This window comes from Camellia sinensis, chromosome 10 (assembly GCF_055761805.1).
Source record: "Camellia sinensis isolate YWXY chromosome 10, ASM5576180v1, whole genome shotgun sequence".
In the NCBI taxonomy this organism is placed as follows: Eukaryota; Viridiplantae; Streptophyta; class Magnoliopsida; order Ericales; family Theaceae; genus Camellia; species Camellia sinensis.
In genome coordinates this window covers 164,988,850-165,016,794 of record NC_138970.1, presented here as the reverse complement: position 1 = coordinate 165,016,794, position 27,945 = coordinate 164,988,850, and the positions used below count along the sequence as shown (strand labels likewise).

Sequence of the window (27,945 nt, the reverse complement as noted above, 5' to 3'; positions counted from 1 at the left end):
AAATTGGACGTAAATCAGAGAAAAATGGTCAAAAAATATAGAAAATTGTGAGCAAATCAAAAAGAAATTTGTAAGCAAACCAGAGAAAATTCTCTGTGGACTGTGTAAATTTTCTCTAAATGTGGGAACTGTGTGAATTTTCTCTGATTGTGATCATTGATTGTAATTTTGTGACTTTTCTCTAATTGTGATCACTGTGTGAATTCTCTCTGGTTTGTGGTCATTGTTTGTAATTTTGTGAATTTTCTCTAGCTATGGTCACTGCATCAATTTTCCCTGGCTATGATCACTGTATGAATTTTCTCAAACACTATGGGATTGTGATGTGTCAAGAGAAATTTCAGTGAAAATGCCCAGAGAAATCATGAACATGAACATACAAACATACTCAGAGAAATTCTAAGGGGATTCTGATGTGTCTAGAGAAATTTCAAACATAAACACACAAATACAGTGTTCTGTGGAAATTTAGAGAAATTCTCCTTTCAGTGAGTCTCTCTTTTTCTATATATATATATGTATATATATTGGTTGTTGTTGTTGCTTATTTGGGTAATCAATTTGTGTATTGCACATCATGATTGGGAAGATAGATAAATTTTTTGGTTTAAACCCAGAGAAATTTTTGTGAAAACCAAAGAAATTCTATAGAAATCCAGAGAAAATCTCTAGATTGGAATTTAGAGAAATTCTCTGGCCTTCTCAAAATTTCTCTCCAATTTCTCTAGAGAGAAATTCTCTAGGAAGAAATTCTCTGGGAAGTCTAGAAAAATTCTCTGGATCAATATTGAGGGACCTTGGACATTATGAAAATATTAGACGTCTTTTATGCTATAAAATCTTAATATCAGGGACCTTAAAACAAAATTCCCAAACTAAAGTGAAAAGTATATACATATTATTCATATGTATGTATATAAATTTTATTTTAAATAAATATTTTAGAAGTTATTTGGAAAGGTGATAAAAAGGATTTTTTTTTTCTAAGGTCTCTGATATTAAGATTTTATAGGATAAATGATATGCAATATTTTCATAATGGTTAAGATTCCTCAAAAAAATTTCTAGTTTACTCAATTTCATTGATTTTCTCTATGTTTTGATATTTTCTTTGTGTTTTGAAATTTTTCTGAGTTGAAATTTATCTGGTTTGCTCATAATTTTCTCTGTATTTTGACCAAACCAGAGAAAATTGAACTACAAACAAGCATATTTTTGCACAACATATACAAACAAGTATGTATATCTATTGGTGTCTTCATCATCATCGAACAACATTACCACGCCAACAATGCAATCTCAATTGAGCACTACTCCAATCACAAAGACCTCTAATTTCTTATTATGGCTTCGCTTGTTCTTCATATCTATATCTATACCTCTGCTCGCAAAAGAAAGGTCATCGACATTGTAAGGGGGCGAAATATCCTCTGTTCTCCGTACTCCTTGGTCGTCAAGCTTCTTATGATGACGTCTAACTCTGCAACACAAAAATGGTGAGCTGCCCGGCGGTGGTGTGTCGGAAAGACCCTCCGACGATCAAGTCAGACCACAAGCTAAAGGAGAAGGCTATCAGAGAGAGAGTTTTTGATAGAATGAATTCGCTTACCTCCAACGTCCCTCCTCCTCCTCCTCCATATTTCTAGGCTGGCCATGCAGCCTCAAGATTGTGCGCGCACTACTTCTGCTGTCCTTCCCTGGACAGGTGGCAGTGCTCGCCTCTTACCACCTTACGCGTGTAAAGGCTTAGTCCTCCCTCCAGTACACACAGAACTACCCAACGGTATTGAGGCGTGCGCGGAGCGGATGTCCTCTCCTTCACGTCATTGGCCCAGGTGGCATACTTAACCGAAGTACCACGACCGACCTGCCACTTGTGGAGAGTCGCTATTACATGCTCATAACCGAGCTATGTGTCGCCGACCTATAACTTGGAATCAGGCGAAAGCCTGCCCACCTTGGCCGAACCATCATTGGTCGGTTCATCATGACCATCCGGTTGCGAGGCATACCGGCCTCCAACCGGTCTACCTTCAATCTTGGTCACACGAAGCCACTTTATATCGACTGACCGATCCAAGGTGCACCGGCCTTGATCGCACCCACGGACTAGCTCGGGCTGCCTTTTAGCCCGGTCAGCATCCGCTAACCCAAGCTCCGTCCAACACGTTCAAGACGCAGCTCAGCTATGCCAGTTGGTGCCTGACAGGTCAATATTTCCGACCGTGCAAGGCAGGCCGCTGGCCATGTCAACAGAGATTACCTCGGCGCTACGCGGTCCGTCACACCTGACGTTATCTCAGCTCGGTCGTACAGTCAGGTACAAATCTCCCCTCTCAATTGCCCCTTAAACCCATCCGAGCTATCGTGATTGGGTTTACCTCTGTGACCGAGCTAATCGGTTGAATTGCGCCATTACCGAGCCGAGCATCATGGGGAAATATCTAGGGCCGAGCCGGCCATCGTGTCGGCAGTCTTGTCAAGGGTCGTACGGCCGTACAGCCGTACTGACAGCCGCGTTTCTAGTGCCAAGTGGCTTCACGCCATTGGGTCGTGCAGCCAGCTTTCTGCACACGCAAAATTCAAAGGGCTGCGCCGTTTGGGTGGTTTCCCCCCTTTTTATGCGCAGACCAAGGTTCATTCGAACCCTGCACTCTCCATCTTTTTCCAGAGCTCCAAACCCTAGCCTCCCATCGCTCCAAGCTCCCAACTGTTGCTGCCCCTTGTTGTGTCTGCCATTCCTGATGTTGCAGTCGAGCTCTCGAGGCCTAACTCACTTCTCATTCATTTTCGGTAAGTCACACTACCCCTCCATTGTATTTTCTGCTCTCGTTTTCCAGTTCTCCTTGCGTTTTTTTGCCACTGTGCTTGGTGTTCCCTGCCTAGGACCTTTAAGGTTCCTGATTTTTAGTCCAATAGTGCCATACCTTAGGAAAACTGGAACTGGTGGAGTGGAGGGGGCTTTCATGCCCCTGTTTCCCCTTAGTTTGAACGAATGAGCCTTGAGCATAGAATAAACGAGATGAACAGGATGAACACTGTTCAAAACCGAGCTAAATGCTCGTTTAAATCCGTAGAGAGAGTTTAAACCGAGCAAAAATGGTTTGTGGATGCTCGCTGAGGCCGCAACCGAGCTAAATGCTTAATAAAATCGACAAACAAGTCTAACCGAGCTAAAACTTGCCTTGACTAAACCAAAGATAGAATCAGATCCAAACCAGAAAGGCTAAATCAGCCGTGCCGTCCAGCCGAGATAGGGATAGACCGACCAAAAACCCAAAAACATTCACCGAGCTAAAAAATCCAGCGTGAGCCGTGCAGTTTATGCCGTGCAGTTTATGCCGTGCTAACCCTTGAAATTCTTTCTTAATCAATGCAGAACAAACTAGGACCGACCAAGCCCTTCAGCGTTACCACTAGTGGAGCTCAAAGTCTGAGCAAATACACTAGCATTTTTGACCGGGATACATACTAAACCAAATAGAACCGAGATAATGGGGAAGTACCGATTTATGGTAAGCTCGCCTGGCGCGATGGCCGAATTTAGAAGGGAGTACAGCGTTCCTGATGGCGTTATCTTAGAACTCGCCAAAAAAGGAGACACACCATGGGGCGACTTAGACCGGTGCCCCTTTACAGTCATTTCCATTGTTGAAGAAGGGCTTCGCTTCCCCGTGCAACCTTTGATCTGCAAATTTTTTAGGCAGACGAGGCTTTGCCCGACCCAAGTTTCAAATAACACAAACAAAATAATAAACGGCGTCGCCGAGCTGAATCGGAGGCTCGGTTTAAATCTCTGTCTTGCAGAAATTTTCCACCAATATAGCCTAAGTAGAAATAAGAGTGGGCTTTGCTGGTACCTCAAAGTCAAGAAGGGCCGAGCAAAACTCATTGAAGGCAACCCAGACAAAGAAACTAACGACGACGACTTCCTCTGGGTGTCCAGTGCTTACGAGGACACCAAGGCACCCATACCGGGCTGGTACATTAGGAAAAATTTTGGCAGTGCTGGTAAGTAGCCCGGCTGACTGCACTATCCTCTTTCTGAATTTCATTATTATAATTTTGCACCGGTCTAACACTTACCTCTTTTCTGCAGATAAGTACCTAGCAGCGGACTACCACCAGGCCAACCAAGAGGCCATTAGAGTCCTGTTTCGCCATCCAGCCAAGGAGAGGGAGGCATCAAAACTTCTCGGTTTCGACCAAACCTACCATTACCAAGGGCCGCGCAAGAGCAGAGTCACCGACTTCCTACGTGTGCCATCCCCTGAACCAGATCCCAACTTGCCATCAATCAGATTCGTCCCCCTTACAGCCGAGCAAGAAATGGCCAAGATAAGGGTGATCAAATCAATGATTACTGGAGAGGAAGGGGGGTCCCAGCCTCCAGAGGCGACCGGGGGAACATCTTCCACCCCAACCGGGCAAACAGAAGGAGCTGTGCTTGCTCTCGCCAACGAACAACCGGCTAGCCGATCAAAGAAAAGGACGAGGAAGGAGATGACCGGGCAAAACCTCGTTGATGAAGATTCAACTGAGGTCGCCTCAACCGAACCGGGGGACCGGACCGAGCAACCGCTGGCTGGCAAATCCAAGGGTAAGGGCCCAGCCACCCCCCCGGTCTGGGCGCCCGAGTTCAAATACCAGGGCCGGGCAGTTTCTTCTGAGGACTCCGTCTATGTGGACAAAGATTACTCGCTTGGTTTCAATTTGACCAAGGGGTTAATCTTGCCCGCTGATATGAAAAAACATGACGAGCTTTCTGACCTCAAGGTCCTCCGCTCGGCGGCGAAATCCATAGTGCTGGTAAGTTCTCTATTTTTTTTATGTCAAACTGTTTGCTCGGTTTTTCGAGTACTAACGATCTCTCACTGGTTTTCAGGCCGCGCAAAAGAACTACTTGGCCCACGACCGGATGATCAAAGTGTGGTAGAGCCTGCCCGATGCCATCTCGGAGAACAAGGCCCAGAAAGGCGAGATAGCAAAACTCAAGGCCGCGCAAGAAGCAGTCGTGGCGGAGCGAGATACCTTGCTCCAAAAAATCGACCGAGCTAGCAAAGAAAAACAACGAGCCGTGAAGTTGACGAAAGCTCGGTATCTCGCCGAGCTGTGGAAGCTGCGCGACGCCCATAAGGAAGAAAGGGACAAAGCGGTCGATGAGGCAGAGGACCGTGGATACAAGCAGGGGGAGAAAACCTATGAGCACCAAGTCCAAGCGACCAAGGACATCTTTTTCCAGTGCGGCTGGAAGGCTGCCGTGGAAAAAGTTGGCCTTGGTCAAGATGCCGAAATGTTTGTGAACCCCCCTGCAGCATATATCCTGGTCTATATGCAGGCCTACGCCAATGCTACCCAAAACCGGCTCATTGCAGAGGCAAGGAAGGAGGCCGAGGAAGAAGCCGCCGCCGCGCAACAAGCCGAGCAAACCACTGCCGAAGTATCTCAAGATGACGAAGTGGCTGATCGGGATGTTGTTGTGGGGGATGGAGCTGACGACGACGCCGAGGAAAATTTGCCCGAGCAGACAATCGATATGGCTGAGCAGACGGTGGAGGCAGCCGGACAAACTGTCGATCTTGAAATGGATTGAAAGTTTCCCCTTTTTTTTTTTGGCATGTAACCGGGCCAGGCCCCACCTTTGTACTGAATTTTCTTCAATCAATGAAACTTTTGAACCTTTTGTTAGTATATCGTCTATTTCTTTTCGGTTGGCTTGTGTACAAATGTCCCGATTTAAATGTTGATAACTCACAACTGGCAGGTCGGCTGAGCTGCACAATATGCCAAGCTGAAATCACCCAGAATGTTTTTCAACATATCTGGCAGCTCAGCTCCTTGAAAATTTAAATGAACTGACATTGTAACTTGGCCGAGCAAAATCCGCTCGGTTTGAAATGTTTGCAGAATCATACATTTCCATTACATCAATGAGACCGAGCAAAAATCAGCTCGCCTTGTGAGTTGGTTAAGCTGCCAACATTTCCTTTCGGCCGAGCCAAGTCAGCTCGGCCGAGCCAAGTCAGCTCAGCTTCTTATTAGTTGGACAAAACGCCAGCACCGAGAAATCCTACCGAACAAAACCCGCTCGTTTCCTATATTGGACAAGACACCAATATGCCGACTGGGCCGAGCAAAATCAGCTCGGCCCTTACATTGGGCAAAACACCAATGTTTCAGCTAGGTTGGTCATGACGCCAACATTTAGATCGGGTGAGGGAAACCAGCTCGGCCCCAGGCTAATGCGAACTTTTCCCTACGTAAACTTTTTGTGCGATCTGTCTCCATTCCAGCGAGATGAAATCAGATCGGTCTCATTCAGGGCGGTCTCCTTGCCCCTGGCATCCATGATTGCCTTGTGTCCTTGCGATTTCATTGTACAGAGATGTAATACCAAACAAGAGTGCTATTTTTATTACAAAAGCATTGCTATCTTTTACATCTAGTGCCAAGAGGCTAGGGGTCTGGAAAAGCTTAAACAACATAAGCTAATTACAATTCAAAAGTAAAAAACCTTAAGGTTGGCTGCATTCCATGGTCTGGGGACAACCTTGCCATCCAAATCTTCCAGATGGTCTGCCCCTTTGCCAGCCAGACCAATCACCTTGTATGGTCCTTCCCAATTCGCACCGAGCTTTCCTTCGCCAGGGACCACCGTGTTGCCAAGTACCTTTCTCAAAACCCAGTCCCCAACCTTGAATAGCCTGGGGTGCACCGCCTTGTTGTATTTCTTGGAGAGTTCTTGTTGATAAGCTGCGATGTGGATTAGTGCCCGCTCCCTTCTTTCCTCGGCAAGGTCTAATTCCAATGCCACGGCTTCATTATTCAGATCAGGCTGGAAACTTTCAGAGCGGATTGTTGGCATGCTAATTTCCAACGGGATGACTGCCTCCATGCCGTAGGCCAAAGCGAATGGTGTTTCCTCAGTCGACCTTTTTGGGGTAGTACGGTATGCCCAGAGCACGTTAGGAAGTTCCTCAGCCCATTTCCCTTTGGCTTTTTCAAGCCGCTTCTTTAGCCTATCCAAGATGGTCTTGTTTGAGGCCTCTGCTTGACCGTTAGACTGAGGATAGGCCGGCGTCGAATTGTAGAACTCGATCTTCAACTTTTCGCAAAATTCGCGAAAGAGCTTCCCATCGAATTGGGTGCCGTTATCTGAGACGAGGGCCCTGGGTATACTGAAGCGAGTAATGACGTTTTGCCAAACAAACTTCTTCACATCCTTTTCCTTTATGGTCGCCAGTGGCTCGGCCTCCACCCACTTGGTGAAATAGTCGGTGGCGGCGATGAAGAACTTGCGCTTGCCCGGCACTGCTAGGAGTGGTCCAACAATATCCAATCCCCAAAGCGCGAACGGCCAAGGACTCGTGAGAGGGAGCAAATCTCTAGTCGGCTGGTGGATCGGGTGAGCGAACTTCTGACACTTCTCACACCTGCGAACATATTTCTGTGCATCCGCCTGCATGCATGGCCACCAGTAACCTTGGGAAATTGCTCGGTACGCCAAGGACCTGCCTCCAGTATGGCTTCCACAGATGCCCTCATGTATTTCGTAGAGAAAAGTCTCCACTTTGGCGGGGTGGACACACTTCAAATACGGCCCGGTGAAGGACTTCTTATACAAGGCTCCAGATGGGGAGAGCCAAAACCGCTCTGACTTTGCTCGGATTTTGTGGGCTGTCTTCTTTTCTTCCGGTAGAACTCTGTCTTTTAAGAAGACGATGATGGGATCCATCCAGGAAGGACCCAAGTCGGTGCAGAGCACCTCGGTTGCTTCCGGTTCCTCAATGCTTGGCCGGGGTAAAAACTCTATCATCAAGGGGTTAGGAAAAGCTGTCTGAGTGGAGGTGAACCCAGCCAATTCGTCAGCCGAGTTGTTTTCTTCACGGTTGATCTGTTTCACTCTTATCGCAGGGAACTTCTTGATTTCTTCTCGCACCAACGCTTGATACTTGGCCATTCTTTCATCCCTTGCCTCATACTCCCCTGATATCTGATTGGTCACCAGCTTGGAGTCGCTGAAGACCATAAGGGCGGTGGCTTTCATTCTCAATGCGCTTCTCAAACCGGCGAGGAGGGCTTCATACTCTGCCTCGTTGTTGGACGCCGGGAATCCGAGCGTAATTGCTTGCTCAATAATCAGCCCATCTGGTGAGGTCAGCACAATCCCCAGCCTGGTCCCATGCCTGTTGGACGCTCCATCGACGAAGAGCTTCCACATCTCGCCAATGAACAGCTTCCAACAATCAGACGGGTTTTGGGAGCTTCTCAATTCAATGTCTCTGGCCAGCTCGTTCTGGTCTTTTTTCTCGTCTCCATTGGGTTCGTCTTCCAACGAGTTGTCGGACTTTGCTAGTTCGGTCAAACTTTGCCCTTTTCCCACGTGCGAGCCAACGCTCGTCTCCGCTGCCAAAACCTTGGGTTGTGCTAAATCCGCACCAACCAAATCAATCGGGCAAACTGGATGCGTCCCAGGGGCAAATTCTGCCACAAAATATGCAAGAGCTTGAGCTTTGACCGTGGTGCGCGGGCGGAACCTGATGTCATACTGCCCCAATTCCACGGCCCATTTCAGAATCCTCCCGGTGAAGTCGGCCTTCTCAAAGAGCACCTTGAGAGGGAATTCAGTCAGCACAACTATTGTATGGGCATGAAAATAGTGTGCCAGCTTTCTCAACGCCATCATTAGGGCCAGCACCAATTTCTCCAAGGAAAGATATCTTGTTTTGGCCGGGAGCAGGGTCTTGCTTACATAGAAGATTGGTAGGTGCTGGATGCCTTCAGCATAAATCAATACCGCGCTCACCGCGTGTTGAGAAACAGCCAAGTAGAGGTACAGCTCTTCGCCCGGCTGAGGCGTGACCAAAATTGGGGCTGAGGAGAGATACGCTTTTAAGTCCGCCAGTGCACAGTCGCACTCTTCATCCTAGAAGAACTTGGACTTCAGAGTTTTGAAGAAGGGCCTGCAACGATCCGAAGACCGGTTGATGAATCTGTTCAGCGCAGCTGCTATCCGGGCAAGATGTTGCACGTCCTTTGTAGAATTCGGGCGCTCTAACTCTTGTATCGCTTTGATCTGGGATGGGTTGGCTTCAATCCCCCGATTTGTAACCAGAAAACCCAGAAACTTTCTAGTGCCAACTCCGAAGGCGCATTTGGAGGCGTTCAGATGAAGCTTATGGTACTTAAGTATGGCGAACATTTCTGCTAGGTCGGTGAGGTGTTCAGACTTCTCCTTACTCTTTACCACCATATCGTCGATGTAGGCCTCCATTGTTTGGCCCAAGAGAGGAGCGAACATTTTTGTAACCATCCGCTGAAAGGTTGCTCCAGCGTTCTTTAGTCCGAACGGCATGACTTTGTAACAGTATAATCCTCTAGGGATGGTGAACGATGTAATCTCTCTGTCCGGTTTATACATGGCTATCTGGTGGTAGCCGCGATAAGCGTCTAGGAAGCTAAACCTCTGATGGCCAGCGGCCAAGTCCACTAGCTGGTCAATCCGAGGAAGGGGAAAGCTATCCTTAGGACAAGCCCGGTTGACAGTCTTGTAGTCAACGCAGACTCGCCACTTGCCATTTTTCTTGGGAACAACCACCGTGTTGGATATCCACTGAGGGTATTGCATTTCTTCTATAGCCCCGGCTTCCAACAAGTTCTTCACTTCTTCCGCCACCACTTCAGCATGGTGCAGGGCTGAACGACACGTCCTTTGAATGACTGGCCGTGCGTTGGGAAAAACATTCAACTGATGACAGATGAAGCTCGGGTCGATGCTAGGCATGTCGTAAGGCGTCCAGGCAAAGGCCTCCAAATTGGAAACCAAGAAGTTGACATAATCCGCTTGCTCGGCGCTAGACAAAGATGATCCCAAAATGAAGAATTTAGTTAGATCGTTTTCGTCAAAGCGCACTTCCACCAAATCTTCGACCGATTTTTCCTCGGCCTTCCTTCCCACGTCTTCAAGGACCTCTTTTTCCTCAGGCCCCTCGATCATTTGGACAAACCCTTTGGCTGCTCGGCTGCCATTTACCGCAACGAAGCATTGTTTTGCCATCACCTGGTCTCCCCAAACTTCCTCTATTTGCCCACTCGACGCCGGAAAGCGCATGACTTGGTGGAAGGTCGAGGCAACCGCTTGCATGGCGTGCAACCAGCCCCTACCTAAGATCAAGTTGTAGGTGGATGGAACTTTGAGCACCCAAAACTCCACTTGCTTTACTACTGAACCCGCTTTGACCGGCAAAATAATTTTTCCGATTGGTCACTCCGGCTATGAGTTGAAGCCGACCAAAGGAGACGTCGCAGGGGCCAAGTCCTTGTCTTCTAACTTCATCTGTTTGAACGCGTCATAATACATGATTTCGACCGAACTCCCCTGGTCGATCAAGATTCTCTTGATATCAAAGTCCTTGACGCGAAGAGTGACTACTAAGGCATCATTGTGCGGCATCTGAACTCTTTCCAAGTCCTTGGTTGAGAATGAAAGGATGTCCCTTTCTTCGGTCTTTCCTTTCTTCACAGCGGGCTGAACAGAGAGCACTTCCCTCATGTGCTCGGCCTTCTTGATCATCCCCCAAAGCTCGCAAACCCTGGCCGGTTCAATGATTCTGTGGATGACGTTGATTACACCTTGCGGGGGCGCTTCTAGGGCGGCCAGGCCGTTTGGCTCGACTTGGTCTGCTGGCGTGGCCTTGATGCCCCCATCTATGTATTGGACAAGATGCCCCGCCGCCACCAATTCCTCTAAGTGCTGCTTGAGCGGCAGACAGTCCTCTGTTCGGTGCCCCCGTTCTTCATGAAAGGTGCAGCGATATTTTGAATTGAAGCCTCTCTGGGCACTCCCCAACTTGGCCGGCCAACGGACGAAGGGTTCGCTTCGAATCTTGCTCAAAATGCGGTAGATGGGGATTTTAAACACCGTGGTGATCCCAGTCCACGCCTTCAATTTTCTTTTGGCATCCTCCGCTACATCACGGGGAGGGTCTGCCCGGTCGTTTCGGCGGCCTTTGTTTCTGTCATCACGGTTTGGACCATGGCACTGGTCTTTCGACCGGTTGTTTGGGCGGCTATCCTCCTGCCCAACCGAGTGGACTTTCCCCGCGACCCTCCTATCTGCCGTGACCGGATTAACCTTCTCGGTTGCGGAGGCGGCATCATCCTCCACACGAATGTGCTCATTGATCCGCTGCATCAATGACTCCATGGTTGTAGGTTGATGCATCGTGAGTGAATCTCGTAGCCTATGTCCGACTGGGAGACCCCGTTTGTACTGAATGATCGCCAGATTGGTGGGGCAGTCGAGGATCTCATTGTAAGTTTCCTAGTATTTCGCATTGTATGCCTTCAACGAACACCCAAACTCCATCTTGACGCCCAGGAGATGGTCGACCTCCTTCGGCGTTCGTGTGTTGGTTTTGAATCTGGTGACGAAGGCTTCCGCTAGCTGCTGCCACCCCTCTATACTCCCCTCCGGGAGCCTTTCAAACCACTTCAGACCCAGCTCTCCCAAGTTTGCTGGGAATATGAGACACATCAGAGCGTCGTTGCGCCGGTGGCCAGCCATCACCTGCCGATAATGACTCATGTGCATGTACGGATCCATTTTGCCGTCGTACAAAGTGAACTTTAGCTGGTGGAATCCGGCGGGGAGTGGCGTACTCTCAATCTCTGGAGACAGCGGCGCGGCTGTAAGTCGCGCCAGCTCTTTGTCCTCCAGCGCAGGGGCCATCACTTTGGGGGCTGGCATCGCCACTTCCTCACTGTAACGCACTGGAGCGCTTAACCTCTGCAGTGCCAGCACTCTTCGAACCTCCCGACAGTGCGCCCTCTCTTCCAATACATCCCTCAAGTCCCGGGAACGTGTGGAGAAAGAGGATCCCGACGTCGGCGTCGGGCGTGAGGGGCGGTATGTGTTGTCGCGAGAGAGGGACCTGTCCTCCCCTTGGCTGGAGCCTCTAACCCCATAGTTCCTGGTGATAGAGAGAGAGTGAGTCCTCCCATGGCAGCGACTGCTCCAACGAGGGGACGGGGTGCGCTCACTGAGGTTGCCCTCTCCAGCAACACCCTTCCCTTTGATCTGGCGTTTCAGCAGCTCTATCTTCGCCGCCATCTTGCGAATGACGGCGTCTTGGTCCTTGAGTTTGTGCTCTAGGCGCTGTGCATGGGACTCCCCCCGGCGTCTGCGGCCTCCAGGACTCTGCGAGCGATCAGCACTCCTTCCGCGTTTGTCTCGCGCACTCCGCAAAGGAGTTTCTAGGCCTGCCATGGCTGGAATATTCAGAGGACCTTCTCTCAAGTGGGCGTACTCAGGGGTGACGCCATCGACGACGGACAGTGGGGCTTCGCCGTTGTTGGCCATGGAAATGATCGAAGAAGCTCTGAGAACAAGGGTTGAGTATCAAAAAACTTCCCACAGACGGCGCCAATTGTAAGGGGGTGAAATATCCTTTGTTCTCCATACTTCTTGGTCGTCAAGCTTCTTGTGATGGCGTCTAACTCTGCAACACAAAAATGGTGAGCTGCCTGGCGGTGGTGTGCCAGAAAGACCCTCCGACGATCAAGTCAGACCACAAGCTAAAGGAGAAGGCTATCAGAGAGAGAGTTTTTGATAGGATGAATTCGCTTACCTCCAACGTCCCTCCTCCTTCATATTTCTAGGCTGGCCATGCAGCCTCAAGATTGTGCGTGCACTACCTCTACTGTCCTTCCTTGGACAGGTGGCAATGCTCGCCTCTCACCACCTTACGCGTGTAAAGGCTTAGTCCTCCCTCCAGTACACACAGAACTGCCCAACGGTATTGAGGCGTGCGTGGAGCGGATGTCCTCTCCTTCACGCCATTGGCCCAGGTGGCATACTTAACCGGAGTACCACGACTGGCCTGCCACTTGTGGAGAGTCGCTATTACATGCTCATAACTGAGCTATGTGTTGTCGACCTATAACTTGGAATCAGGCGAAAGCCTGCCCACCTCGGCCGAACCATCATTGGTCGGTTCATCATGACCATCCGGTTGCGAGGCATGCCGGCCTCCAACCGGTCTACCTTCAATCTTGGTCACACGAAGCCACTTTATATCGACTGACCGATCCAAGATGCACCGGCCTTGATCGCACCCACGGACTAGCTCGGGCTGCCTTTTAGCCCGGTCAGCATCCGCTAACCCAAGCTCCGTCCAACACGTTCAAGACGTAGCTCAGCTATGCCAGTTGGTGCCTGACCAGTCAATATTTCCGACTGTGCAAGGCAGGCCGCTGGCCATGTCAACAGAGATTACTTCGGCGCTACGCGGTCCGTCACGCCTGACGTTATCTCAGCTCGGCCGTACAGTCAGGTGCAAATCTCCCCTCTCAGACATTGACCTATCCATTTTCCCAGAAAATGACGACGATGATGATATTCAAATTCTCAATTCTTCATTAGCTTCTGAGCAGTCAGCGATTCATTGCAGTCTACGAAATTTGCGTGGAACCAAAGTCTTTCAGCGATTCATTTAGCATGATGGGTTGCACCCACTTTTACTGTTCTAATTGTAATATCAAGTTCATGGCCTCGAAGCTCCAGGATAATATTACCCAAATTCAATGTTCCGTCCCTGACTGTGGGAGAGAGAGAGAGAGAGAGAGAGAGAGAGAATGAGATAGCGGGTGTGATATATGAGTGTAGGTAATGAACCTTAGGTTACAAAAAAAATATATATATTGTGAATCTCTTCCATTATTAAAAGTTAGAGAGGGATGTTAAAATATATCATGATAAAATAGTCAAAAAAAATCATTAAAAAATAAAAGTCTAAACTCAAAAAAATAAGAAGTCATATAAATAAAATAAAAAAAACTTTCTTTATCTTTATTTTTTACACTTTTTTTTTTTCCGTATAAAGTTAAAAGTCAATTTTAAACTCTTCAATTTTTTCATTTCATATTTTAATAAAAAAAAAATCACTACAAAAATATTACTTGCCAGACTAATCCTTAGTCATAAAATTAGCATTTACAGCTCACAAGTAATAATTTTTTTTTTGTCTTTTCATAAAAAAAAAATGTTAACAAAAAACTGAAATTTAAACAGATCAAAAAATTAGAGGAGCTAAAAGTGACAATTTTTTAATACAAAGAAGAAAATGATAATAACTCATAATTGAGGGGTAAAGAGTAATTTGCCCAAATCTTTAACTCATGTCCATTCAATTTTCAGTTCTTTTTAGCTAAAACTGAAAAGAGGGTTTATCATAAAACCCTAAAACACAACCTCCATTAAAGATACCTCATTTTTACACACAAAACACACACACACACACACACACACACACACCCGCACACATCTTCGCATTCAAGTCCATTACAGCTCAAAGCTGATGATTTTGCAGCAGTATTGTTGTGTCTCAATGCTCCATTTTCGCAGATTGTCATCTCCACACAGACTCCTCTTACCTTTAACCCATTTTTCACAATCATCATCATCATCATCTTCTTCTTCTTCAAGAAAGGTAAGATTGTGTTGGCTTAATCAACCATGCCGGAGTAGAATTAGGTCATTAGGGACCGCCACTGCGGTGGCCGAATCTGCAGATAAAAATGGTACCGACACATTCTTCGCCCAAGAAAGCATTTCGTGGAATTCGCTTGGAGTATCGAATCGGCTCTCCGAAGCTCTCTCTAATATGGGCCTCGACCGACCTTCTCTGGTTCAGGTCCGCCATTCCACCACTGATCTTTTCCTTTTGCATAATTATAGAAAGGAAAAACCCATTTTCTAAATCTGATGGGTAAGTGATATGATTGGTTGATGATTGGAGAATATACGAGAGTATTGTGTTTAATATCCTAATTGATTGGCAGATCATTGCCTTGAAAATTGAGTCTAATTTTTGGTCTTAATAACAATGCTCTTGTGGAAATGCGTCTAACAAGCACAACCACATAGGAGTAACTCAATAACTTAGAACAATTAGTACTTCTCTTTTGGATGTCCCATGGAAATTAGAGTGCTGTGCTCTGTTTGTTTTTATTGCAAATTTGTGCAAAAAAAAAAACTGGGTTACACTGAAACAAAAAGGGTTGCCATCATCCCAATACTACAAATTGATTACTTTTTACTGCATGAAATTCTAGTGAAGATTTTTATTTTTTTTTGTTAAGTTCAATGCTAAGAGCAGCTCCAATCCTTATTCTCTCTCTCTCTCTCTCTCTCTCTAAACTCAAACTTATCCTAAAATCTTCCATTTTTTTTTTATAAAAGAAATCCATCCCTAAGAGCATCTCCAAATCTTCATAAAATTTTTCATCTAATTTGATTTCAAATTTGAGTAAAAAGCTTGATTTGATATGAATTATTCCAATCCTTTCATCAAATGTTATCAAAATCTTTTTAAAAATTCCCCTCTTATCTCAAATTTCACTTTTCCTCAAATTTGATGAAATGCTTCATCTTTTAAAATTTCCATCAAATTCAAATTTGATGAGTTCTCAATTTGATGCGAAAAAAAAAAAAAAAAATGACTCTCCCTTGATTGGATGAACATTTGATGAAATGATTGGAGATGATTTTTGAGCACTTTTTCATCAAATTTAAATTTGATAAAAGAAAAGGTGAAGGATTGGAGATGCTATAATCCTTACCCTTTTTAAAATTTCACAAAATTTGATTAAAAATATGATTGTTGGAAATTTGGTGAAGGATTTGGTTCATCCTTGATTTGGAGAAAATTGTCATTCCGATGATGTGATGCAGATTTGATGAAATGGTTGGAGAACACTATTAGCCATTTTTCATAAAAATTGAATTTTATGAAATTTTTGATGAAGGATTGGAGATGCTCTAATAATGTCTTCAAGATTATTTAGTTATACCATTTGAAGTGATTGAATTATGGCTTGAATGTCATGTGAAAGACAATAAATGCATACAATTTTCTGAGGATGTGCATATGCAATTATGTACCCTTAATACTATGACACCTTATACTATACCTTTATACTATGACTCTTAGGCTCTATTTGGTTCACTAGAATGAGATGGAATTGAATGGTCAATGCTTACGTTCCCCTATGGAATGATCATTCACTTAGAATGATGAATGATGATTCCATTTGCAATGTATTTTTTATTATTTTTTTAGTTAACCAAACATGGGAATAGATATTTTGATGGAATGATCATTTCATTTCATTTCATTCCCGTGAACCAAACACTACCTTAAAGTGTGAATATAAGTGTCAGAGTTAACCTCTGATTCTTGTTCACATTATTGGGTATGAAATGAATATTCCATTCTATTACAAGGCTCATCAAATGAACCGTGTCACCTTTTGTTGTTGAGGATAATGTGATAGTTGTTGATATATGTTTGTTTGCATTTCAGGCTTCTTGTATACCATGTATACTTTCAGGAAATGATGTAGTGGTTGCAGCAGAGACTGGTAGTGGCAAAACACATGGTTACCTAATTCCATTAATGGACAAGTTATGTATTACGCCTGATAATTCTGTGAATTCTACTGCTGACCTTGAATCAAACCTTCCTCATCAGCTATCTCTTGTTCTTTGCCCCAATGTCATGCTGTGCGAGCAAGTGGTTCGGATGGCTAACTGTCTTTGTGGTGATAATGGTGAACCACTTCTTAGGGTTGCTGCTGTGTGTGGGCGACAGGTACTCACATTTAGTTTCTTTTCCTTGATACAACACATCATCTATCCGGTGCTGGAAGAATTTGTTGTTAATGTGTTACTGGATGAGTATGGTGCTTTGTTTTCTAGTAGTTGTTTGATATTTACAATTGAACAAATTGACTCCAGGGTTGGCCAGTTGAGGAACCAGATATAATTGTATCGACCCCGGCTGCTCTTTTGAATTACCTATATGCAATTGACCCGGAGAGGCGCCGTCGTTCTGATTTTATACGCGGTGTCAAATACGTGGTAATTCTTTTTCCACCTCCTCTGTATATATCCTCTGGTTGCTGTAACAATTGCAAGCCTTTTGCTAATTTGATTATTTTTCACAATTGGTAGGTGTTTGATGAAGCAGACATGTTGCTCTGTGGGAGCTTTCAGAATCAAGTTATCCGTCTCATAAACATGCTTCGTTTTGACGAGAAGCTGTTATCACGGATGAGAAGACCTGTAGTTGACAAGCCAGTGGACTCATATTCTGATTCTCCTATGGATATTGAATCTGAAGATGATAAGGACCTGCAGACTGAGATAGTCCCGGAAGAGGATGAAGGTGATGAGGGTTCCTCCGATGACATAACAGAAGGAATTGAAGCTGACTCCACAAAGAAAAGAGATTGGAAAAGGGTAAGAAAAATATATGAGCGCAGTAAGCAGTACATTTTTGTTGCAGCCACTCTTCCTGAAAACGGAAAGAAAACTGCTGGGGGAGTGTTGAAACGGATGTTTCCAGATGCCAGTTGGGTTAGTGGACATTATCTCCACCATCACAATCCAAGGTGCCCCCTTATTCCCTGATTACTGGCTGTCTATTTGTCTTGATTTTGTTGATTTATTTGCCAGTTAAATGTTAATTCATGCTTCTTTGTTACTGGTTTGCATGCTTAGATCTTGAACCCCTTTGTTCATTGTATTGCTGGACACATCTTAGAATTGCATTCATTTCCATTTGTTCGTGGCCAATTTAATTACAAGAGAGTCCATTTTGTTTAGCCCTTAAGGCTGTGTTTGGATCAAGAATTTGAGGAGGGGTTTGTGGAGTGAAAGGAAATAGGAAGGGAAAAGTGAATGAAATAGAAGCTACATTTTTGTTATATTTCCCTTTTCTTTTCCTTTCCCTCCACAAATCCCTCCTCAAATCCTAGATCCAAACGCAGCCTAACTGTTCAGAAGAACTTGGTGTATAAATTAAAAAGTTTTTTGTTATTATAATAAATTTACTTTTAAAAAAACAATTTAAATAATAAGAATGAATTGTATTGCAAACAAGAAAAGCTCCAAAACGGGTGCACCCTTGGTACAAAAAGAAAAGGGTTTAAAAAAAGCTCAACACAAAAGTTGAGCTCAGCTAAGGAATCTACAAGTAGAGAAGAAAACTAAGGATGCAAAATACAAAATACTCATCTTCAACTTGTTTAAGCCTAACTCCATCTCATCAAAAGTACGTCTCTTTCATTATATATAATCATTGCTGTTCAATAACAGCATTGCTTAGAGCTGCTATTGTTCTTCCAAATGTACACTCATACTGACAAAAGTACTTGGTCACTCTGTAGCCTTAATGCACTTCTGGCAGTTTCCCTCTGCTATCCTGTGTACATGTTCGATTAAATTATCCGTATCAGTCTTTAATCTACTTGTTCCTTCATTAACCAAACCTATTGCTAATGAAGTTCTTTGATTAATAGGATTCTTTTGCCAGTCCTCTTAATGGTAAATGGTTCTAGTTTTGAGTATTTAGAAATTAATTTTTGTGGATAAACTGGGAGACAAGACATAAGAGGGAGTTTCAACATCAAATGTTTTCTGTGGTTTAGACTGCACAACATTATTAACTGAAGTGATGAATTTTCTCCGTTATTGTCCAGTTCTTAACTGGAGATGAGGCATGCTTATATGCTTGAGAATAAAATAATGAATTTGTGCTCTTTAAAGTGGTAACTTGACATTTTTTTTTTGTTTTGTTTTCATGATTTAATGTTGCAACCGATAGCCTTAAAATGAAAACTATTTGACAATGGACTCATCTTCAAAAGTGGAATATAATCTTGGTTACGTTTATTTGTTTTTCCCTCCTTTTTTCTGTTTCAGATTGGAGCAGAGGTGGATCGAGGTTACAGTTGATACACAGGTGGATGTTCTCATAGATTCTGTGAAACAAGGACTCAAATCCAAAGCATTTGGTCCTGATTCTGGATTCAGACGAACAATGGTGTTTGCAAACACCGTTGAGGCTGTTGAAGCAGTGGCTAAGATATTGGTGGGAGCTGGGATTGAATGCTTGCGTTACCACAGTGATACCTCTTTTGAAGAGCGTGCAAAGAACTTAATTGATTTCCAACAAAAAGGTGGTGTTCTTGTGTGCACTGATGCTGCTGCACGTGGACTTGACGTTCCAAATGTTTCACATGTTATTCAGGTGTACATACTTGCCAAATCAATTATGTTCCTGCTTTATGCTTTGGTTGTTTTATAGTAAGAGAAAAACTAGGGGAATTTTGGGTTCCATTATAGAAAATGATCAACATAAACTCTTGTAAAGCAATCATAAAACAAAATTCAGAGCGACTAACACAAACTAGAAATTCAGCTTGGAAATTACATTTGAAGTAGCAGTTAGATGTACTTCAGCTTTGCTAAGGCATATGTTATTCATTTATTTCTTGTTCTTTTATGTCTATCTGTGTATGCCTTTGTGTGCTTTTACATTTTTCTGTTAAATTGGATCTTATATACAAGGTTGAGATTTGAAGACCGAAATATTGAACATTTGCTGACACAGATATTCATGTAAATAGCTCAACCCTACAAAGCCACTTATAATTACTAGGAATCAGTTACGTGTATCTGGTTTCTGATGGCTTTATTAGTGACAGAGTTAAAATCCACATTCTGTGCTTTGCTCATTTGCAATTGACTGTAGTAACTAAACTGTTTCTTTAAGATCTACTTTCTCTTTTGTCATTATGTTGGTGAACATTTCTTACCACATAGTTCATATTTTCAGGAAATCTAACATGTAATCTTGTGATTTATTATTTCTTGCATGGGTTGTTTGTGAAAGCTTTGATTGGCTGTAATTAGTTGTGCCGATTTAGAATCTTCCTTGGACATTGGCTGTAATTAATTACTAACACGTCTTTAAGATCCTTTTATTTATTTTATTTTATTTTTTTATCTATTTGTATATTTATATTTTCAGGGATTCTAACTCTATGAATCTTGTGATATATTCTAGGCAGAATTTTCAATGTCTGCCGTAGATTTCTTGCATAGGGTTGGGCGGACTGCTAGAGCAGGTCAGCCTGGACTTGTCACAAGCCTGTACAATGAATCCAACCGATCTCTTGTTGCTGCTGTTCGTCAAGCAGGGACACTGGGACAGCCTGTGGTAATATTTTGAGTTTCTAATTATGGTTCATATTTGTTCTTGGCCTTTTCTCTCTGTTACCGGAGAGTGAAATTCTCACTCCATAAAATTGTATGGACAAAAGTTTTTGTTTTGGTAATAATCTTGGAAAACCTTAGAATAATGTCTAGTTTGGCCATCAATTTTCTCCGCTATCTTTTTTTAAGAACCGCCTAAAGTTCCAACTAAAAAGATGAAATGATTTTTCATTATAATTGAAGCGACAACCCTATTGGGAGGCTCTTACTTCAATTAGGCCCCCTGTCCCTTGAATGGATCTCTTATGCTATGTTTGGTTGGAAGATTTGGAAAGGGAAAGGGAAAAAGAAAAGGTAGATGAAATGTGAATAAAATATAGTTTTACACACTTTTTTCCTTCCTTTTCCTTTTTGGGTACAACGGAAAGATAAACAAACAAACTAGGACTACGCCCTATTTCCCTCCTCAGAGAGGTGCACAATATCCTCAATTAGCATATTACGGATTTCCACCGGTGGTTCATTAAAAATCAGAAGATCGGTTGGTTGATTTTCGCCTAATTTCGCCAAAGCATCAGCGCAGATGTTGGCCTCCCTCCTGATGTGCTGGATGGAGCAATCACAGCCTCTCATGATAATGCATGCATCCTCCACAATTTCCTTCTTTTTCCAAATCCCTTCCCAAATCCCTCAACAACATTAGTTGTTGAGAAGGTTGCCCAAAAGCAGTGTAATTCTATTTAGACTATGATTTATCACACCATAAGAATTCTCAAATTCTTTCAGTTTTAGAGTTATCAGCAGCAAACCTCTTTTCTGAGTGTAGAATGTTACTGGTGAATTTAGTTTTGTTGCTGATGAAGAACATAATTTTTGTGAAGTTTTAGTATGTCCACAGTAGATGCATAGATTTTACGTGAAATTTGGTGATTGGTATTGAACTATTTGTGCACCTTCACGGGTACCATCTCAAATCTTTCCTTATGGCTGCAGGAGAAAGCATTTAGCAGGAAGAGAGGCTTCCGGAATAAGCTTAAGAAAAGAGGTTACTTTTCTATGTACTTCAGTTTGGATCTCATTTCAGATCCAAATAATTTACGTCATATTATATCTTACACGTCATTAAAAAAAAAATAAAAAAGATGTCATTTGAGTATGAAAGGTTTCAGAAATGGATTACAATTTGTGTGCATATGCGTCAATGCATACCTAAATTTTGGAATAAACAAGTGGGGCTAGCCTTTGGGCTCAAGTTGAGATACAATTAGAATACTTTACATTAGTGGTAACCTCCATTTAAAATCATACTAAATTTGAGCCGATTTATCGTTATTTTTTGTAGGTTCCAGCAAACTCAATGACACAATATCTGTTGGGGATGGAGTTCTAGCATAATTATGAGGTGAGTTTGAGCGGGCTTGTAAAGTAAACCTGGCATACAAACACTCAACTGGTAAGTGTTCCTCTTAGAAATGTAAATTTCATATATTAATTTTGTTAGCAGTAAATCCTTAAAAGGCCGATTGAGTAAGAAACATTACAAACGACAAACACCTGGAGGCATGTGGTGTGTGAACAAAGAAGCCCTAGAGGACAATCTGTTGAACACCCCTCCCCTGCGTACATTGTATTAATTTTGTTATCGTATTGATCATTAAAACAGGTCTCTCTCTCTCTCTCTCTCTCTCTCTCTCTCTCTCTCTGTGGCATGTTCACTAACCCTCATCCATTTCGGACACACAACCCAATGCAAGCCTTGTCGGACCGTGGCCAATGGAATGCGTACTTTTCAGGATTTGGGGTCTCTGCAGGGTTGCAGGTGCTATGCCTCAACATTGAGTTTTGGATCCCAGGCGGAAGCAGACCAAAGGGACCCGCAGAAGGTGGACCTTCTCTATCCAAACAGCCTGGCAATTAAAAACCATTATTTAAAAAAAAAAAAAAAAATTAATTACCAGGACATTGTTTATAGTTTTATTTTTTGTTTTTGTTTTGTGTTTTTAGAAAACATCAAAAACTTGTTCAATGGTCTGTTTTTGAGATTTTCTTTTGCAAAACAACCCCTTTTTTGACAAACAGTAAATAACTGTTTATGAATTTTTCAAAATATTTTCCATACAATCCAAAGAATGATATGAAAATGATGGTTGTTTTTAAATTTTTTTAATTTGTAAAAGAGAAAAAAGAAAAAGAAAAAAAAGAGCACACAATCAAACTAATCTTCAGCTGTTTTTCAATTATAGAATTTTTGGAAATGAGTCAACTGGGACAAATTAGTTAGTCAATTTTTACACCAAGTTTAGTATTCAAGTCTTCTCACACGTAAAACTCACTTTATTTTAAAAAATATTTGGTAGTTCTAAAATAATAATTCTAAAATACTCTAATATGTGAATCTTACTTGTGATGTGATTTTTTTTTTATATATTTTATTTACGTTGTCATATCATTAGAGCTTTCTCCTTAAGGTTCTGTGTCATTGTTGATTTATTTTTTCATATGATACATTTTTTTATTTTGGAGCTTTAATTGAGCTTTAATGATGTGACAGAGAATAAAAGAAAAATTAAAATCAAAATATCACATCATAATGAGTTTCACCTCTATTAAAACTCATTTATTAGAACTCAGAATCATTTTCTTATAAGGAAATATATTTGCCAGTAGAGTTCACAGTATTTATTGGGGTGGGCTCTATGCTCATTGTGTAGGTGATAGAAAATAATATGTTAAATAAATGCTAAAAAAATAAAAAAAAATAAACAAACAAACAAACAAACATAAAAGTTGGTATCTTCCATAATTATTTGGACATGTGAACACATCGGTACTATTTTGAGAAGTGGGTTAAAAATCACTTCTTAATTTTTAGCTCACTTTCCTCTCTCACAAAAAAAGTCAAAAAATAATTTTAATCATTTTCTCAAAACACTCACTTTAGAAAATGTCACAAGAATAATGTAATAATGTCATATAAAAGGGTAATTTACACTAACTTCTTATGAGATTGGAGAAAATATAAATACTTTTATAGTTTTGATTTAATTATGTCAATTTTTTTTAATACAAAATTAATGTAAAGAAACAAAAAATAGATAATAAAAAATATATATTTCAATGTAAAAATGATAAAAATATCATATTTTTTTCTTCATATGACTCATAAATTATTAATGAAAAAAGTCAAAATATTATATGAATTAAAACTTTAAAATACTTAATATAATTATGCTAAAATTATAAAACTTATATTATATATATATACTTTTTTTTTAAATCTCAAAAAAGATTAATCTAATTTACCCTTCATGTGAATTTGCATTGTCCTGTTTGGTAGGGTTCATTTCCATTTTATTTTAGCTTTTAGCTTAATTTAAGCTATTTTGATGTGTTTGGTTCAACTTAACAATACAGCTTATAGCTTTTTATAAGTCAAAAATCAACTTATTCTTTGAGTAGGGGAGAAGAAGCTTAATTTATAAGTTAAAAATCAGTTTATGTTCACAATTATAAGTTATAAGCTGTTAGGGTATAAATTATAATCACTTTTTCAAAACTCTACCAAACAGGACCATTATGTCATATCTCTCTCTCTGTAATTACTTTGTTCTAATGTAAATCACAAAGATATATACATAAGTTTGTTGTTTATATATATCATTACTCCTCCACAACTGGTGACATATGTTAACACAATGATTTTGTTCATGATACATGATGATTCATGTCGATTTTCACTTCTTACATAGAGTTACAAAAATATGTCTTTGTTTGGATGGTACATGAGAAAATGATTGCTTACACTTTTTGAGTGCGTAAATAATGGTAAAAACTTATACATTTATATTCATAAATGCACTTATAATGATGGAGTATGAGAGTTGGGCCTACATCATTAAGTGTATAATAAATTAAAAATTAATACATATCTTGCTATGTCATTGTAAATAATGGTAAAAACTTATACATTTTTATTCATAAATTCACTTATAATGATATAGTATGAGAGTTAGGCTTACATCATTAAGTGTATAATAAATTAAAAATTAATACATATCTTGCTATGTCATTGTAAATAGAATGGTGAGTACCTTTTGAAAATCTCAAATATTTTTCATATATAAATTATGAATAATTAAAAAATATAAATTTGATATTTGAGAAGTGTTACGGTCTCATTCAAAATGATAAATCTTATTGTTTTGTATTAATCAAAAAGTGTATTATTTATACAATTAAAGAATGTGTGAATAAAATTAAACTCCTATCAAAATTATGGATATATTAGTTGTTTTTGAGGATTACTCTTACAATTATACTACAAATTTAAAATTATTACCAAAATTGAATCCAAAATTATCGATGTATAGTAGTGAACTATTAAAATTTCATGGTATATTTCTTCACTCAAGTTGGGGTCTCTAGAGTTTTTTGAGTGTTGTACAATAAAGTATTGCTGAACTCAACTAGAAAACCAAATGATGTGAGAAAGCTCAACTGAAAAAGGCCAGTTTATTTGAAAATAACAGGGGAAAAGGCTTCCTAATCATTTGGCACTTTAAAAAACAGGGGAAAGAGGGGGTGGGAAGTACAATAAAGGAGATTGTCCATAAAAAAAAAAAATATTTTAAAAATGCTTACAGGATTGCTCAATTGTTCCACATTGATTGTTAAACTAAAAACATGCTATAAACAATCCTTTCTCTCCACTCCCAAAACCCACACTCTTAACATATTCAAAAAAAAAAAAAAGGAAAATGAAAAAACCAATTAAAAACACAAATCACACAAAAACACAGACATACACTTGGTTAAGAATTCTGTGTCTTTAAAATTTCTATCTCTCTATCTTCAATCAATTCTTAACCATAAGATATGAAAAATTTTAAAATATATAAATTTTATGAATAAATAGATCCTCTATCCACAATCCATGCACAAATTCATGTGCTTCAATGGTGACATCTTTGATCTATCCTTTGTTATTACTACTACACTTCAATTGCTCCACAAATTCATCAATGCACTTATCTGAACTCCCTCCTTCACTAATAGCCTCCTTTGCCAACCCTTTCCATTTGCTTTCATTCTTTCTAATCTCAACACTTCTCTCTCCTTCCATGACTTGCTTCAAACAAGACATGAGCTCTTCTCTCCTCACAACCCCTTTCTCATCCTCCTTAGCCCTCACACCAACCTTCCATATCTCGTCTATGTACTTAGCATCGGTCAACTGGTCCGCCCATTTGGGTACCCCAACCATTGGCACTCCAAGGCTCAACCCTTCCAGAGTCGAGTTCCAACCACAGTGTGTCACAAAGCAACCTATGCTTTGGTGAGCCAACATGTCAAGTTGGTTACACCATGTCACTATCAAACCCTTATCTGCTGTCGAATCCACGAACTTCGAGGGCAATTTATTGAGCTCAGAATCCCTAACTACCCAAATGAAGTCCAAATTGCTGCCTTTCAAACCCCATGCTATCTCTTCCATTTGTTCATTTGTCAATGAGACCATGCTTCCAAAGGACACGTAGACTACTGACTTGTATGCCTTCATTTTTAGCCATTTGGTGCACTCTTCGCTGAGTGGCTTCCATAGACTCGCTCCGTATCCTTTGTCCCCCTCAATTCGACCATCCAAGTGAGCCGATGGTACCATTGGACCGATCAACTTTGCCGACCAGAGCTCTGATGCACCTTTTGCCGCCTTCAACCAGCACACAACACATGGAATATGCTATTGATATCGTTTCCAATTTATTGATGCAAATATGAAAATTGTGCTTTTTGTTTTTGTGTGCGCGCTTGAAATGAAAGTAAAAAACATGTTTTCAAGAACTTGTTTTTAAAATAAGTGAGGAGGTGGTTGTCCTAGGGGGTGATAGGCAGATGTGTGTGGTTATGGGTGGAGGTGATCGGAGTTAGGGGCCAAGGGGTGGTGGCCGGAGGATGGGAGAAATTAAAAATTATTTATGAAACAAGAAAAATCTTTTTTTTTTTTTCGTTAAGTAGAATTTAATAATAAATTTTGAAAATTATTCCCATTTTTTTTAAGTAGTAGAAAACATACACCAAGTTTTGCTTTTCGGTTTTCAAAATTATTGTAAACATAAAAACAAAACTGTTACCAAACGCGTAAATGCACTGGAATTTCAAAATTAAGAGGATAGTCAATTACAAAGATATAAAAGGATTCGCCTATAAATATATAAAAAAAAAAATTAAAATTTGAAAAAAAAATAAAAATGGAAGATTAGCCTAAGCCCTGCATTCACATTTATGTAAACAAGTTGGCTTATTTTTGTTTTTTAGTTAATTTTTTTGATTTTTTAATTTTAAAATCTTTTAGTCAAATAGGCCTACAAAAACTTAACTCAAACTCTTACCCCCCCCCCAAAAAAAAAAAACATTTATAAAAAAAATATGTTGATCATAAAATCAGATATAATTTTTTCACTGTAAGTTCTACTTTTATAGTCCAAAAGGAAATGAGTGAGAATATCACTAATGATGTGATAGTAGGTCCCACCACTATCGCAGTATTTTTTATTTTTTTATTTATTTCATTAGTGATGGGTTAGAGCTACCAAATTAGACGCCTCTAGCATGATTGAGTCCAAAATCTAATACTTCATTTTTAAGTTGGGAAGCACATAAAGATAGAACTCATATCAAATAAAATAATTGTGTTTGATTTTGTAATGATATATAGAAAATTTAAAAAATAAATAGGTATACCTCGCCTTCCAATTCTTCAAAGGAGTTACAAAAAACCCAGTCAGCTTCATCCAAATTCGAATACTGACTCAGTTTCATCGCCAAGTAAGCCGGATAACTCTCCGGCGCCTTCAAAAAACTCGGCAAATCATCAAAACTCAACGGCGGCAACCCCGGCACCACCAACGGCAATTGCTCCCTCATCACCGGCAACCCCAAAACTCCCAAATGAATCCGACAAAACACCGCACACACCGCCACCGAGTTCGTGAAAAACGGGGCTCCAAACACGCCATGTTGCTTCGCCACATCGAGAGCCCAAGGAAAAAATGAGTCGTAGATGACACAATCAATGGGTGTGCTTGAAGAGTTGTACTTTTCAATGAGTTGAGAGAGAGTTTTGGAGCCATGGGTTTTGAAGGATTTGAGGTACACGTCGGTGTTGCGTGCTTGAGAGAAGCCGCCGTGGTCGAAGCCATCGGAGATGGATTCGAGGGAGATGGAGGGGGCGGAGATGGAGGAGAGGGTGTAGGGGGTGGTGGCGAAGGTGGCTTTGATGCCTTTGGATGATAGGCGTTTTGCAAATTGGAGGAGAGGGTTTATGTGGCCTTGGCTTGGGTATGGGATCACTATTACGTGGCTTTTGTATTGTTTTTTTACCTCTTCCATTGTTGTTATTGGAATGGAACGACTTGGGATGTTTCTCTTATGCTTTCTTTTCTACCAGTTTGTTTCACAAAGGGTCCTATTTATAGGCATAATATTTTACTCTAATGAGGTTTTTATAACTAGTCACATTTTATTCTATAGGTGTTAAATAAATAAATGATTAAATATTTCAAATGTATGCAGGTCTACAAAATTACGGATTCCATATATTTGATCATTTATTTGGTAAAAAATTTAGTTTCCCTAACATTACCCTTTGTTCTAATCTTTTGAATGGATTAGTCATTATAATAGTTATTTTAATAAAATTCTTTTAGACATTACAAAAAATTAAGATTTTAGAGACCAAAATTTAGGGACAAAATTATCTTTTAGGAACCAAATATTTTTTGTTATAAAAAGTGTCGTTATTATATTTTTAGCAATGAAAATTATAGATTAGTGATGAATTATTATCTTTTTGAGACTAAGGGTTATTTGGGGTGTCTTAAATA

At 41.2% G+C, this 27,945-nt stretch overlaps 3 protein-coding genes across 3 annotated transcripts; 1 reads left to right on the top strand and 2 right to left on the bottom strand.

The window, feature by feature from the left end:
• Positions 1 to 10,273: 10,273 nt before the first annotated feature.
• LOC145800835 (uncharacterized) lies at positions 10,274 to 11,206 on the bottom strand. The gene has a single exon (XM_082890580.1). The coding sequence runs from the start codon at positions 11,204 to 11,206 to the stop codon at positions 10,274 to 10,276; it is 933 nt and encodes a 310-aa protein (XP_082746706.1).
• Positions 11,207 to 14,156: 2,950 nt separating this feature from the next.
• Positions 14,157 to 21,724, top strand: EMB3108 (DEA(D/H)-box RNA helicase family protein). The gene is made up of 8 exons (XM_028269437.2): positions 14,157 to 14,693; positions 16,365 to 16,652; positions 16,799 to 16,921; positions 17,015 to 17,454; positions 18,767 to 19,094; positions 19,914 to 20,066; positions 21,056 to 21,107; positions 21,405 to 21,724. The coding sequence occupies exons 1-8, from the start codon at positions 14,358 to 14,360 to the stop codon at positions 21,455 to 21,457; spliced, it is 1,773 nt and encodes a 590-aa protein (XP_028125238.2). The 5' UTR covers positions 14,157 to 14,357; the 3' UTR covers positions 21,458 to 21,724.
• Positions 21,725 to 24,665: 2,941 nt separating this feature from the next.
• On the bottom strand, positions 24,666 to 27,546 carry UGT74B1 (UDP-glucosyl transferase 74B1). Its single transcript, XM_028269438.2, has 2 exons — positions 26,804 to 27,546; positions 24,666 to 25,772 (listed from the first exon to the last, which is right to left on the bottom strand). Exons 1-2 carry the CDS (start codon positions 27,449 to 27,451, stop codon positions 25,035 to 25,037), a joined length of 1,386 nt encoding a protein of 461 aa, XP_028125239.2. The 5' UTR covers positions 27,452 to 27,546; the 3' UTR covers positions 24,666 to 25,034.
• Between the last annotated feature and the right edge of the window lie 399 nt (positions 27,547 to 27,945).

What these genes read in the sequence shown, in the direction of transcription:
- LOC145800835 (XM_082890580.1), bottom strand. Translation starts at nt 11,206, where the DNA reads ATGGAGTCATTGATGCAGCGGATCAATGAGCACATTCGTGTGGAGGAT.
- EMB3108 (XM_028269437.2), top strand. Translation starts at nt 14,358, where the DNA reads ATGATTTTGCAGCAGTATTGTTGTGTCTCAATGCTCCATTTTCGCAGA. An exon ending in CTCCACCATCACAATCCAAG is followed by an intron (nt 17,455 to 18,766) that starts GTGCCCCCTTAT and finishes TTTCTGTTTCAG; the next exon opens with ATTGGAGCAGAGGTGGATCG. An exon ending in GGACACTGGGACAGCCTGTG is followed by an intron (nt 20,067 to 21,055) that starts GTAATATTTTGA and finishes TTATGGCTGCAG; the next exon opens with GAGAAAGCATTTAGCAGGAA.
- UGT74B1 (XM_028269438.2), bottom strand. Translation starts at nt 27,451, where the DNA reads ATGGAAGAGGTAAAAAAACAATACAAAAGCCACGTAATAGTGATCCCA. An exon ending in TTGAAGAATTGGAAGGCGAG is followed by an intron (nt 25,773 to 26,803) that starts GTATACCTATTT and finishes TGCTGGTTGAAG; the next exon opens with GCGGCAAAAGGTGCATCAGA.